A 10,461-nucleotide genomic window follows, 5' to 3' on the forward strand; every position below is an offset into this window, starting at 1 on the left:
CACACAATGAAGTATGGAAAGTGTAATAATTAACACCAATCGAATATGTATTTAATGTAAGTTACCGTTTTGTTGCAAATTCAAATTATTTTGCATGGAAGTAATTTCTTGATGATAATGGGCTAGATTACAAGAATAATTAGCAATCAAACAGGAGCTCTAAAAGTAATTATACAAAATAGTTTTTGGTGTCACAATAACTCAACAACTATTTTAATGTATTGAAAAAAATAAAAGTTAGAATTACATAATGTATGACAACTCATATGAAAGATGGTATCCAATTATTACCAATAATAGCTAGAAGTACAAGCAACTAACCCCCCCCCACCAACAGATTCTTAGGGAAAGAGAAAGTACCTGTTTGAGGAACTTTTATTGTCCGGTGTAAGGATGCCAGAGGAGAATAGATTAAGCGATAATATTTTTTTTTTTTTATTTTTTTTTCTAATTTTACTTTTATTTTTTTTTTTTTTTTGTTTATTTATATATTTTTTTTTTTTTATTTTTTTATTTTTTTATTATTTTTTATTTTTATATATATTAATTTATTATTTAAATTTTATTTTTTTTTATATTAATTTTTTTTGATATTTTAATATATTATTTTAATAATATTTTTTAATTTTTGTTATACTATAGTTATTTTTTAATTTTTTATTTTTTATTTTATTTTTTTTATTTATTTTATTTTATTTTTTTTTTTATATATATTTTTTTATTTTATATTTTCTTTTTTATTTATATTTTGATAATTATTTTCAGTCGTAGCAAAATGCCCGCCTATACCCGAGTGTATGACCGAGTTTTTGGAAAAACTCGGTAACACCCGTATAGCGGGATTTTGCCTACAGACCGAATGTTCCTCTACAGCCGGGTCGGAGGACGTAATAATTGTTCCGGTTTGAGAGGCCATATGAAAGAAAGAGAATAGTAAGATTGGCTACAGCAGTCTTGATATGAGGTCTACTGGCCACCATAAACATCATTGTTTAACTCGATAAGCATGAAAATGAGCTAATAAAACAAAACACAATCGACTGAAACACCCATATAAATAAACAACCAAAGTTGAACACAAAAACAGAAAGCTCAAATAAACCATTCAATCGAACATAAGCAAGCATGATAATAAAACGAACTGTTGCGGGCTAGAATAACGCGGCGTATAGTTTGTAAAATTCGCTTCCGAGCATTGTAGCGGTAATTCACACAACTAAACAGAAAAGAGAAAATGAACACCAAAGTTTATACGTGGAAAACCCGTAGGGAAAAAACCACGGGGCCTCGCCCTCAGTTGTAAAGTTCCACTAGTATTGTTTGTAAGTACAAAGGTTGAATCCGCTTAACAAATCCAAAGAACTGCATCAGTTTTACAAATCAACTTCTGCCAACAAAGTACAAGTCTGCAAATTCCCCGTTTCCAAATCCGGCAGAGTTCCGTGCGTCTTCAGGCGGCGGAAGAGCTCCGAACTGTGTCGAGATGATCTTCTTCCTTCTCTCCTCTTTCTTCTCTTCTCTTCTTCTTGACGTAGTCCCATCTTTGTGAAGGACATGAGGCTATATTTATAGTTTCTCTGAGAGTGACAGTGACCGTAAATAGGTGTGAGATCAGGGCAAATGGAGTGATTTGATGGACAAGTTGCATATTGAAATCCGCTTGATCTGGTACCGTTTCGTAGAACATTTTGAAAGGCTTAATAAATATGCGAAATTCGGCGATCTTGGACTCGTTGGATTCGTCTCGTCGAGCATCTCGATTCGAGTATAAGCTCGTTAAAATCGGAGACCGTTTGGTAACTCAAATTGCGGTTTGAACCTTCCAACAGCGCTTTGGGTACCCATTTGGACTCGGATTGGGTCGAATTTGGTGTTGTTGGGTTTGTATTTTCGAGACGCTCAGTTCGACTATAAGCTCGCTGAAATCAGAGTTCATATGCTCCTGAATTTAATCTTTGAAGTTTCCAATTAGCCTTTTGTCTCGAGATTTGTGCCTAATCAAGATAAATTTGTGATGACGTATCAGAACTCAAACAAGAACACGCACATCCGCGACTCAGCTCAATTCGTTTGCAGCCCTAACAACCATTCATAGCGACGCCTCATGTCCCAATGCTTATATGTTTATATTTTGACACTTAATACACAACTCTCCTTGGCCTATTGGTTGAGAGCTTAGGCTTCCAACTAAGAGCTCCAAGGTTCGAGTCCATGTGTATGCGTTGTGTATGTGAGTTTGCCTTAAATGGCCTAAATGTCCCAAAAAAAAAAAACACTTCATCTTAGTCAAAAGTCCCTTATTCTGCTCAATACTAATCTTACAGGTGGCATATCTTTTTGTTCTCTTGCATGTTTATTTTTGACAAAGTTATTTGTTTTTGCCTGTGATATTTTCAGCCTTCAGAGGAGTAACAAATCCTTCCTTATCACTTACTGGGAGGAAACGAACGAAACTTCCAAAATCAAAGTCAGCAGGAAGCAGTGGAGCGGTGCAATTGGCCACTACGAGGGAGCACTTTCGATACAGTTGATGCAGAGAAAACTTCAATAAATTAATTGGTATTCAAAACTTATGAAACTCTTTCCTCATCTATTCCATCTTGTTTATAAGCACACGGTTAAATTGAAAGTCTTCCATGATAGAAAAATAAGCAAATGCTGCCGGCCTCCAGATCCTCGCATATTGAAAAATTATTCTATGCGGATAATGGACTGCTTCCGGAGAACGATCAGAGTGCGTCACATCACCTTTTGCTCGGTACCGTTGTCTATTGAGTGATGCGGTGCGTTCTGATTGGTCTCTGAATCGTCTGGTATCTGCACAGTCACACAGAATAATTTCTCCACTTATTTGAATTATTAATATACTATAGGAAAAAATTTGCTTAGATAATTTATTTTGAGAAGTTCAAAAATTATTGTATTTATTTGTAAGATAAGCATAAAATTCTGTTAAGCGTGACTGAGATGAGGAGGCTCAAGTTCATGAGTGGCTTTACCCTTGATATATCATCAAAAATTTTATCTTGATCAGGCAGGAATCTCTATGCAAAATCAGGCAGGAAGCTTCAAAAATTAAAATTGGGATCATCTGAACTCCGATTTCAGCAAACTTATAGTCGAACTGAACGTCTCGGAAATACGAACCCAACGACATCAAATTTAACTCAATCTGAGCACAATGGGTTTGAATCGAAGACCCGAAGCACTGATAGAAGGTTCAAACCACAATTTTTCCAAACATGACATGCTTATAGTTGAATCAAGCGGCTCGATGAAACGAATCCAACGAGCCTAGGATCGCCGAATTCCAATATCATTAAGACCTTCAAATGTTTGACGAACGGTCCACGATCAAGGGATTCAATATCGACTGTCCATCCAAACCACTCCCCATTTGCCATTGATCCTCCTCCTATTTACGGGTCATGTCACTCTCAGAAAATTATAAATAGCCACTCATTTCTCTTAAGAGGGGACCCAAGCAAGAAGAGAAGAGGAGAAGAAGGAAGAGAAGGAAGAAGCTCCTCCTCAACCACCGCCGAAGTTTCTCCCGACTTTCAAGTGACGCCAGAGTTCCGCCCGACCTCCAAGTTGCACTGGATTTCGTCTCGACTTTCAAGTGAAGCCGGAGTTCCGTCCAACCTCCAAGTGACGCCAGAGTTTCTCCCGACCTTGAAGAGATGTTGGAGTTTCTCCCGACCTTCAAGTGGCGTGGGAGTTCTTCATGACTTTCAAGTGACGCCGGAGTTCCATCCGACCTCCAAGTGACGCTGGAGTTTCTTCCGACCTTCAAGTGACGCTAGAGTTCCGTCTAACCTTCAAGTGACGCCGAGTTATGTCCGACCTTCAACTGACACCGGAGTTCCGTCCAACCTCTAAGTGACATTAGAATTCCTCCCAACTTCCAAGTAACGTTAAAACTCTGTCTAACAAACAATAGACACTAGTTTTCTGACACCAGCATTCTGATATTCGTTTGCAATTGAATTTCAACACGAGAGTTGATTATTGTAATCTGATCGTCCTAAATTTTAAGTACGAGTCAGCCTTTTGTAACTCATGCAAACACTAGTAGAATTATTTCAATTGGGCATGTCCATGTGATTTTTCCCTTTCCAGGGCTTTCTACGTAAAAATCCTAGTGTTTTATTTCTCTTTTGTTTGTGTGTTGGATATCCGTACAATGCTGAGATGAAAAATTCTAACTCTATCGCCGCATATATTCTAGCCCGCGACAACACTTAAAAATAGATTGTGAAGCGAAATGAGTATATACGTGAGAAGTAGTTCAAGCTGCAGATAAGATTAAAGAGAGTTGTCTCATATAAAATGTTGCCCTTTTGATAGAAAAATTATTGCATGCAGTGTCTGAACGCATATGTAGGCTAATCCGGACACACCACGTCACCCAATGCACAGTGCATTGGGTGACGTGACGCGTCCGGATTGGTCTCTCGACACATTCAGACACTGTACAGAATAATCCCTCCTTTTGATGACTAAATTAAGAGAGTAGATGTATTAGATTTAGAATATGTTAAAAAAGGCAGATGTAAAACTAAAAAGACTTAGATTAGAAAATATTAGAAATTATTAGATTTAAATGAGAAAAAAAGTTTATATGATATAATGAAATATATATTTATATATATACTCGATCCCACATAGTAGGATAAAAATTTAATATTATTGTATACATAATATCTATTTATTAATTGTAATTTTTAATTTATTGAAATTATATTATAATGAAAAATTATATCAAAATTAAATTTTTTAGAATTATTCTGAGATTGTGCTACACTTAGTATTTTGAATTAATTTATAAGATGGTATTGATGATACAAATAAAATATAAGAGTGATATATTTGATATTAAAATTTTATATGAGTGATAAAAATATAATATTAAATTTTTTTATATTTAAATAATAAGAAATAAATGGCACGTATGCAAGTTTCCCAATTTTTTTTCTTTCTAAGCCACTTGCCTCGCAGAAGCGCTGGGCATAAGCCATGGCATCATCGTTGCGGGTTGATTCGCCCCCAAGAAAGCGCTGACGAATTCCCCTTCTCTCGCGCAGTTCATCCTGGGCTTCTATAAAAGCCAGCATATCATGACACTCTCCACAAAATTTCAGACAGAGAGAACAGTTAGAAGAAGATAATGGATGGGGAGATAATGACAAGGTTTGCCATGGAAGCTCCCAGCTTCCGTGGATCTTTCGGAGCCGCGGCGGTCGTGCCAGAGATCGCCGGTAAAGACGATTTCCCTTTGGATGATTTTGAATTCGCCTTTACTTCGGTTAAATCGGACCCCAACACCGCGACGGAAACAAACGCCGACAAGATCTTCCACAACGGTCGGATTCACCCCGTGTACCCTCGCTTTTATAGAGATCTCGTCGATGGCGGCTTGGAGGAGAAGAAATTGGAGGGGGGAATCGGCCACTTGGCTATGGATTTTGAGAAGAAAGGGCAGCGGTTGGGATTGAAGTCATCATTTTCGTCAATTTCATCAGAAGCTAAGGAACTGGACAAAGCGGGATGTGTTTTGAAGAGTAATTCGACGGGGTCGGTGGCTTTGGAGTCCAGGAGATCGAGGTTCCGGGATATTGTCTTTGGACGCAGCTGGAGTGAAGGGGATAAGCGTCTCTTGGTTCCAGCATCGGGAAAAAATAAAATGGAGAAAAGCTGCTTTCATCTCTTTAGGTCTAGCTACAAATCGGCTTCGAAGGAGGTGGAAAAGACGGGGAAGAGGGGGAAAGAGAATCGCGGTGTAGTGAAGAATTTAGACATCGTCACTGCTCACCGGAGCTACTACTGCAGGGGAATCGCCGGGGGAGCAGAAATGGCGATAGGCGGCTCACGGCGAAGTTTCTTACCATACAGGCGGGAGCTGCTCGCCGGCTGGTTGTTCTGCCATACCAGGCGCAACGACATGTAAATATATGTATTTATGAAGTTATTTTGAGTTATATGTTACATATAGGAAGAAGAAGATTTCGGATGAGATAAGTCTAAATTTTCTTAATTTGCTTTGGGAATTTACTCTTTGATTGTCTAAAAAGGAATTTAGTGTAAAAAGGAATATAATGTAAAATGATGTAAAAAAGAATATAGTGTAAAATGAATGCAATGTAAAAGAAATACTTTTGAATTATTTAGATGAATGTAAATTAAATTTAGTTGAATGATTTTCTTAAAAAAAAATATGAATGTTATATAAAGTTTAAAGATAGCGGCGACTAGCGGATGGCGATGATGGTGGCGGTGGTGGTGGCAGGCGGATGGTGGCAGCGGCCAGAGAAGGTGGCGATCGGTGGCAGTCAAGTGAACATGTTTGAGGTGTAAATCATTCTTACTCAAAATTGGGTACATTTGACTTACCTCAAAAATTAACTAGAATGATTTACACTATATTTATTTTACTTTGTATTTTTTTTCATCTAATCAAATATCGAAATTTTCAAAACCTTTACATTTGAAATACTTTATCACCCTTTTGTAATCTGACCCAACAACCCCTTAATATCTTTATATTTCCATTTTTATTATTTATTTATCTCAAATACACTACTTTGTTATTCTCTTTAACCCGCATGATATTACAATATAAAATCCTCCCCTTTTCCATGCTACTGGAGCCCTCGTCAACTTCGTTGCTCTTTTCGCTCAGAAAGCTCACTCATATGAAATTGAAATCATGAATCCCTTGAGGCAATTTAGGATTGATACCCCTTTCAAAAAACAGCTTGATTAGACACAAATTTTGATACATATTTGGAATCAAATTTTTCGAAATTAAATTTAAAATAATTTGAACTCTAAATTTAGCAAACTTAGAATCGAATTGAATGTACCGATGAGATGAACTGGTTGATGAAGACTTGAGAGACCTGTAGAATCAGACAGAAACACAGAGAATAGAGAAGAAGCTAATAGCAGCTGAGAATCGTATGGACATATTCATTTTACTAATAAACTGTAGAATACAAAGAGTGGTATATATAGATGTGGTATTGAATAGAGTAGTGGAAACAAATGTACAGTCCACGTGAGGTTGTTATTAACCGAAAGGTAGAAGGCCATGTGCCGAGTAGGCATTCAATTTGTTATGTTATCAGCCCCCCTCAAATTGACCTGTAGGTGGTCTGATGGTCAACTTGGCTCTGAGCTCCTGGAAGCGAGGTGGCAGCAGTGACTTGGTGAGGATGTACGCGGTTTGATCGGCTGTGGCAATGTGAGCTATGGCGATTGCTTGACGATGGATGTGCTCACTAATAAAGTGATAGTCAATCTCAATATGCTTAGTGCGGGCGTGAAATACCGGGTTGTTTGCGAGAGCTATAGCGGAGGTATTGTCGCAGAAAATGGTGGTTGGAGAAGATTGAGGAATTTGGAACTCCGCCACTAAGCGTTGAAACCACAGGACATATGATACAACTGAAGCAAGAGAGCGGTATTCCGCTTCTGTGGAGGATTTTGCAACGGTGACTTGTTTCTTAACGCACCAGGAAATAAGAGTCGTACCCAAAAATGTGCAAAATCTAGTGACCAATTTGCGATCCGATGGGTCAGCAGCCCAGTTGGTGTCGGTATATGTGGATAGTTGGAGATCTCCTTTAGTGATAGGTAGGCCATAATGCAGTGTGCCTTGAATGTATCTTAAAAGGCATTTGAGGGAGTGATAGTCGCTGTTTAAAGGATTGTGCATTTTCTGGCATATTACGTTTGTAGCAAACGCAATATCCGGCCTGGTGATGGTAAGATACTGCAGAGAGCCTGCCAATCTTTGGTAGTGTTGAGGATCAGGAAAGGGTTGATCATCTGGAGCAGGTGACAGAGATTTGTGAGAGATCGGGGTGGGAGCCGGTTTGCTGTTGTCGAAGCCTACTACAATAAGTAAATCTTATGCATAGTGCTGTTGATGAAGTAGATATCCTTCAGGGATTTTATCCACTTGAATGCCAAGAAACAGTGAGATGTTGCCTAGTTGCTTGAGGGAGAAATGGGTGTGTAGCTGGGAGAGGAGATGCTGAATCGTGGAGGGATCATTGCCTAGGAGAAGCAGGTCATCCATGTATATGAGGAAGTATAGTTGTACCTTTTTGTCTGAGAAGATTAGGAATGAGGGATCAGCCTTGTTGAAGCGGAACTCAAAACACAGGAGGAAGGTTGTGAGTTTGCTGAACCATTGCCAAGGGGACTGTTTTAGTCCATAGATGGACTTATGCAGGCAACAAACATGGTCCGGTCGGTGGCTGTTAATAAAGCCTGGGGGCTGCATCATATACACTTCATCGTGCAAGTCTTCGTGAAGAAATGCATTGGCCACATCGAGCTGTAGGATAGGCCAATTATGGTGGAGAGCGACTGTGAGCAAAATGCGAATGGTAGGCATTTTGGCCACCGGACTGAAGGTGTCCGTGTAGTTTATTCCTTTTTATTGGGTATAACCTTGAGCGACTAACCTGGCCTTGAAACGATAAACCTTGCCGTTAGAAAGGAGCTTCGTTTTAAATGTCCAACGGCAGCCCAATACAAGTTTATCCCCCGGGGACGGGACAAGTGACCAGGCCCTTGTTTTTGGAGTGCTAAGTATTCAGCGGACATTGCTTCCCTCCACTGCCGGTGTTGGATAGCCTGTTTATAGGTGGAAGGTGTTGGTTGGGTAGGTTGGGTTGCTAAGAGATCATATATAAGTTTGGGTTTAGAATGGCCAGTTTTGGCACGAGTTTGCATAGGATGAGAAGATATAATGGGCAGGGAGGTAGGTGGAGCTAGTAGGGAGGAGGTTGGAGAGGAGTCAAGGGAGACATATGCTGGAGATGATGTAGACGTGAGCTGAGGCTGAGGAGATAACGTTTGAAATAATGGAGTGTGAGAGCTCGTTCCTTTGATTTTTCCTCTCTAGATTTGATTTTCCTCCCAGGATCGTCCGAGACGATATTGAGATCGTCCAGGACGATCAGTGCATTGAAACAGTTGATTTTTCTGGAAGTGGATCGTCCAGGCCGATTTGGGATCGTCCTGGGAGGATCAGTGCATGGCGAAATCCCGAGAGCAAGGGTTTTTGGCAAATTAATTATCGTCCTGCATCGTCCTGGAAAATCATCCTGGACGATTGAAAATTGGTCATATCGTCCTAGACGATGTGGCAATCGGCCAGGACGATCAGACTTATTTTATATGCAAATCAGCTCGATTTGAGGAGAGAGAAAACATTTTTATAAAACTCAAAATATCTGAGGAGAGAGAAAGAGAAGAGAAGCAAAGGAAAAGCTTAGTTTCGGAGGCCGCGGAGCGCTTTTTGTCCGACGCCGCTGTTGGGAAAAGTGTTTATCTCGTGGTAAGGACTCTGAATCCTATTTCTGTTTTCAGAGATATCGAGTTTTGATCGTATTGTGCACTGTTTTGTGTTTTTGTGATCGAAAAATGGACCCGGTTTTGTATTGACACAACTTTCACCGCACAACTTTTAATATGTTATAGATACGAATATTCTACACGATTTGATTCTTTTCTGGAACGATTTCACAGGTTATTTTGGATTCTACGCGATTTTGATCAAATAAAAAAATATCAGGATGTTTATTGATATTGATTCAGTAGAATAATAGTCTTATATTATTAGGGTAAACATTCTATTGTAATTTGGTGAATTGTGATTTTGTAGGATTTTTGTGTAAATTTGATAGACTGCCGTTACGCTGCCGAAGTTTTGATGAATTGATTGAAATTCTTTCCAAGTTAGATCTTGGGGCGTCACATGGAGGCTGTGTGGGATTTGGTGGGAGTTGGGTATTTGAATTAATGTGGTAAGTGTTGGGTAGAGAGGAAGTGGGAATGAGAAGAAGAGGAGATGTGGGTAGAGAAGTGGTAGAATTGGATGGAGGAACCGAAGATGGTTTGAGTGGGAATATGTGTTCGTGAAAGACTACATGGCGAGAGATGTGAATTTTGCAAGTTTGAAGATGAAGACAGCGGTAGCCCTTGTGGGAGGTGGAGTAGCCGAGGAATAGGCATTCGTGGGATCGGGGAGATAATTTTGTAGGAGATTGAGGTTGAAGCCATGGAAAACAGAGGCACCCGAAAGTGCGTAAGTGAAGGTACGAGGGAGGTTTACCGTGAAGAAGATGGTAGGGGGATTTGTAGGAAGTGACTTTGGATGAAAGGCGATTGATCAGATAATGCGCAGTGGACAAGACCTCGGCCCAGAAGGTGAGTGGGAGATGAGCTGCGTGTAATAGAGTGCGGGTAACTTCGATGAGATGACGATGTTTTCGTTCGGCGAGACCGTTCTACTCGGGTGTATGAGGGCAGCTGAATTGGTGATGTATGCTGTGAGTAAGAAGATAAGTTTTAAATGCAATGCTGGTGAACTCCCACCTGCTGGGCTTTGTAAAGCTCATTATATGTGGTTGATATTTTCAGGTCAGGGCAAGGGAGCAGGAG

General features: G+C 39.6%; 2 protein-coding genes across 2 annotated transcripts; one reads left to right on the plus strand and one right to left on the minus strand.

The window, feature by feature from the left end:
• Positions 1-5,170: 5,170 nt before the first annotated feature.
• Positions 5,171-5,950, plus strand: LOC110106393. Its single transcript, XM_020836293.1, has one exon. The coding sequence runs from the start codon at positions 5,171-5,173 to the stop codon at positions 5,948-5,950; it is 780 nt and encodes a 259-aa protein (XP_020691952.1).
• Positions 5,951-7,126: 1,176 nt separating this feature from the next.
• LOC110106394 (uncharacterized mitochondrial protein AtMg00810-like) lies at positions 7,127-8,619 on the minus strand. The gene is made up of 2 exons (XM_020836294.1): positions 8,478-8,619; positions 7,127-7,896 (listed from the first exon to the last, which is right to left on the minus strand). Exons 1-2 carry the CDS (start codon positions 8,617-8,619, stop codon positions 7,127-7,129), a joined length of 912 nt encoding a protein of 303 aa, XP_020691953.1.
• Positions 8,620-10,461: the final 1,842 nt, after the last annotated feature.

The sequence above is a fragment of the Dendrobium catenatum genome, unplaced genomic scaffold (assembly GCF_001605985.2).
Source record: "Dendrobium catenatum unplaced genomic scaffold, ASM160598v2 fragScaff_scaffold_1608, whole genome shotgun sequence".
NCBI classification, from domain to species: domain Eukaryota; kingdom Viridiplantae; phylum Streptophyta; class Magnoliopsida; order Asparagales; family Orchidaceae; genus Dendrobium; species Dendrobium catenatum.